We start from the raw sequence: 4,164 nt of genomic DNA, 5'->3' as shown, positions 1-4,164 counted from the left end.
ACGAGGTCATCAAGGTGATTGTTTCCGATCTTAGTCTTGGCGACCATATCGTCCACGTAGACCTCAATATTTCTGCCTATCTGTTTGGCGAAGACTTTGTCCATTAGGCGTTGATATGTTGCACCTGTGTTCTTAAGACCAAATGGCATGACTTTATAACAATAGTTTCCATATTCAGTAATGAAGGCTGTCTTATTTTGATCAGATGGATGCATTTGGATCTGGTTATAGCCAGAATATGCATCCATAAAGCTGAGTTTTTCATAACCAGAGGCATTATCAACTAAGCAATCAATAGAGGGTAAAGGATATGAATCTTTGGGGCATGCTTTATTGAGATCGGTGAAATTAACACACATGCGCCATTTAACGTTATGTTTTTTAACCATGATGACATTCGCCAGCCATGTTGTGAATCTGATTTCTCGGATGAAGCCCACGTGGATGAGCTTCTTGGTTTCTTCTAGGGAAGCTTGTTTTCAGTCATGGCCGAGATTTCTCTTTTTCTGTGCTACGGGTCAGACAGATGGATCTAATGCCAACTTGTGCGATATGATGGATGGATCAATGCCTGGCATATCAGCTGGGGTCCAAGCGAACAGGTCGGAATTTTGCTGTAAGAATACTCGGAATGAGGATTTTTCTTCTGAGGATAATGTTGAACCGACGTATGTGAATTTGTTCGTGCTTTCTGTGAAATAGATTTTATGCAGGTCTTCTGTTGGGGTTGGCCTTTCCAATGTTCCCGCTCTGGGATCAAGGTCGGCCAGCATTTGTTGGTCATTTATGGTGCCGATGTTGTGAACATGGGCTTTTGTATTTTGGTTAGGTCTTTTGAGACTATTGTTGTAGCACTCCCTGGCTTCTCGGGCATCACTGTGAATGGTTGCAATTGTGTTATCCTGCAAAGAAAACTTAACACAAAGATGAATTGTAGATACTATAGCGCCGAACCTATTTAAGAAAGGTCGGCCAAGTATTAAATTGTAAGGACTGAAGCAATCAACAACTAAGTATTGAATGCCTGAAGTTTTTGACGAGGAAAACTCACCGAGTGTGGTTTGTAACCACACAGAGCCCATAACCGGGACTCGCTCATCTGAGAAACCTACCAGGTCTCCAGTAGAAGGTTGGAGGATGTTGCTGCTCAATTTCATCTTCTGGAATGTAAAATAGGACATCGGCACTGCTCCCAGGGTCTAGCAATACCATTTTTACTAGGAAATTTCCGAGTTGCAGGGAGATTACGACCGGGTCATCGAGATTTGCTATATTGTTATTATGATCGGCTGTCTAGAATGTTATTTGCGGGGAGTGTGGTAGTGTCTACTGTTGAATTTGATCGGCATTGATGGAAAGCATAGCTCGGTAAAATCTCTTTCTTGCCGAGCTTGTGGCTCCTCCACCTGCAAAACCTCCGGAAATACAGTTAATATACGTGTGCGTTGTTCGGGATGGTTGTTGTTCGGTCGGTCTTTATCTCGGCCATGTTGTGTGGCCGAGCTTTGGTCTCCAGAGGGGGGTGCTCGCCGCTGTATGTGGCCGCCGATGTATTTGTCCAAGTGACCTTGCCGAACTAGTCACTCTAGTAGGTCTTTGGCGATAACACAGTCGTTGGTAGTGTGTCCGTGCTTCTGGTGGAAAGAGTAGTATGTTGATCGATCCGTGCCATTTGAATCTGGGTAACTGCCGGCTTTTCTTGTTGGCTTGATTAATTTTGAATTCAAGATTTCCTTGATGATATCGTCGCGCTTAGTGTTGAATTGAGTGTAGGACTCATATCGCGAAGTCGGTTTGAAGTTCTTCTTTTTGTCTCGAGTTTTGGCGTCGTCTCTGTAATGAGACTTTTCTGTTTTCCGAGCTTGCCGGAGTTCCTCGATGTCGATCTGTCCTTTTTCCTTTTCGCGGAACTCGGCCATAGTCTTAGGTTTGGCCACAACAATAGTTTCCTGAAATTTTCCTGGTCGCAATCCGCTTTTTATGGCGTGTAGTTCCACCTCGGGATGGAGGTCGGGTATACTTATGGCTATCTTTGTGAAGCGCGTCATGTAGTCCTTGAGGCTTTCGTGCTGGCCTTGCTTGATTATGTTCAGGTAATCGGAGTCATGTAGGTAGATGGCCGATCCAGCAAAGTGCTCCTCAAAGAGCTTTGATATGTCTCGAAATCGAGAAATAGAACCTGCAGGCAAAGAACAAAACCAATCAAGTGCAGGGCCATCTAAATAAGATGGAAAGCAACGACACAAAACTCTATCAGATGCACCGTTTACTATCATTATGGAGGTGAACTTCTTGATGTATTTCTTCGGATCGCCTAACCCATCATAGGGAGTTAGGGTGGTCGACAGAGTAAACCTCCGGGGTAGCACGAAGTTCATCACCTTGGTCGTGAATGGTCCAGGGGAGCTTTCGTGATCGTCATTCTCGTTGTCTTGCTGAGCTTCCTCATTATGCTCAGGTTGCTCCTCTTCCTGCCGAGCAGTGTCTGAGACGTGTGTTGGCCCTGACTGCTGCTCAGCTTCTTCTGTTCGTTCTTGCCGATCATTGTTGTTTTCGATTTGGGTGTTATTCAAGTTGGCAATTTGCTGTGCCATTCTTTGGTTCTCCTCGGTCATGCGCTGATTGGCTTACTGTAACTCGGTCACCATCTGGAGGAGTTCAGATGGCGTGGGTGGAAGTCGTTCAGCCATGACTCAGGCGAGAACCTCGAGGCCGATGATATATGGAATGGATTATATTCTCAACCCCACGGTGGGCGCCAATTGTTCTTGTATGGATACCTGGAGCAAGGGAGAGCTCGGTCTCTGGGAATCGACGCCGAGTTTTTATCTTCGGTGCCGACCTTTGAGCTTTGTGGTAATCCGAGCTTTACTCCAAGAGGATGTCCAATCGCGTAGAGCTTTGAGTAAGAAACAGGGGGGAGTGTACTTGCAAAGGCAATCCGAAGTTTAAGTAAGTATTGAGAATTCAATGTGTATCCTTTTAGGATGGAAGATCATACATTTTATGGGTGGCTATGTACAAGTCGGTTATGCTTATGTTTTATTGCCTGTATTAAAGAGCAATAATAAGGGTGAGATGTTAGGTTGGACGTTTCACAATTGAAAACAGTCCGTTAAGCTGAGTTGTAACGTAAGTAGCTGATTAATGACGTTAATTGCCGATTAATGACTATAATGTCGAACTATAACGTCAGCTTTCTGAATAATAATGTAAATAATGCCGAATTATGAATAATAATGCCGATTTATGATGTTGGATTTATAATAGTCGAATCATAAATATTTAATCTCTTTTATATTATATTATTTGTTTTTGTTGCTGCATCATATACATTTTTGAATATTTATTTATAAAATCTATAATTTAGAAAAACATGGAATTATAGGGTACAGAATAATAATGTCAGAAGAATTGAAACTTATGAACTCAAAATACTATATTAAGGAGATATGGGCCAAATATAGAAAGAACAACTGAAGGGAGGTTTCAGTAATTATTAGTAAGGAGATATCTATGTTTTTAGAGATTGATAGTTTGTCGTTGTTTGTTGTTTGAATTTCAACTTAAATTAGGAATTTTATCAAAATATACGTTCATTAAGTTGTGTTATCTACCCTCCACGTGGTTCTTTAAGCTTTGTGCAGTGTTTATCATTGCAATTTTTTGTGTTTATCATCAATAATAATTTTTTGTATTTTTTATTTATTTTATTAAAAACATTGTGTTCTTACTTTTAAATTATTTTATATTTTTCTTGAAAAATAAATTTTTGTATTATCCTTTTGTATTTCTATTTAAAAAATTGTGATTATCTTTAGAAAGAATTTTATTGGTGATCGTGACAGTGTTTATATATTAGAAAAGATTCAATGTACCATAGATTGCGTCTTTTCCTTGTAGTGCTTATAAATATGTATTACATAATAAATAAACAAATTAAAACCTCATCTCAGTTGGTGTGTGTTGCGGACTGTAGTGGAATAGCTCACATGGTTTTGCACTCGCACTAGACATGTGGCTTGGCTTCTCCATATCTCATCTTTTTGTTTTATTGCTTCTTCTAGACTATTCTTCGTCAAAGAGAGGAATTAAGCCTATATTTGAAAGAAAGATAGAGATTCAAAGACTCAAATTGAGAGAGACAAAAATTAAATTAAATTT

The 4,164-nt window shown here is 40.4% G+C and overlaps 1 protein-coding gene across 1 annotated transcript; it reads right to left on the bottom strand.

Annotated features, from left to right (window-relative positions):
* On the bottom strand, window positions 1,581–2,615 carry LOC107647570. Its single transcript, XM_016351639.1, has one exon. It carries the CDS (start codon window positions 2,613–2,615, stop codon window positions 1,581–1,583), a length of 1,035 nt encoding a protein of 344 aa, XP_016207125.1.

Source organism: Arachis ipaensis, chromosome B01 (genome assembly GCF_000816755.2).
Source record: "Arachis ipaensis cultivar K30076 chromosome B01, Araip1.1, whole genome shotgun sequence".
NCBI lineage: Eukaryota > Viridiplantae > Streptophyta > Magnoliopsida > Fabales > Fabaceae > Arachis > Arachis ipaensis.
Note: the sequence above shows the minus strand (reverse complement) of the source record. Positions and strands in the feature narration are given on the sequence as shown.

Excerpts from the sequence above, each read along its gene's own strand:
- LOC107647570 (XM_016351639.1), bottom strand. The coding sequence starts at position 2,615 with ATGACCGAGGAGAACCAAAGAATGGCACAGCAAATTGCCAACTTGAAT.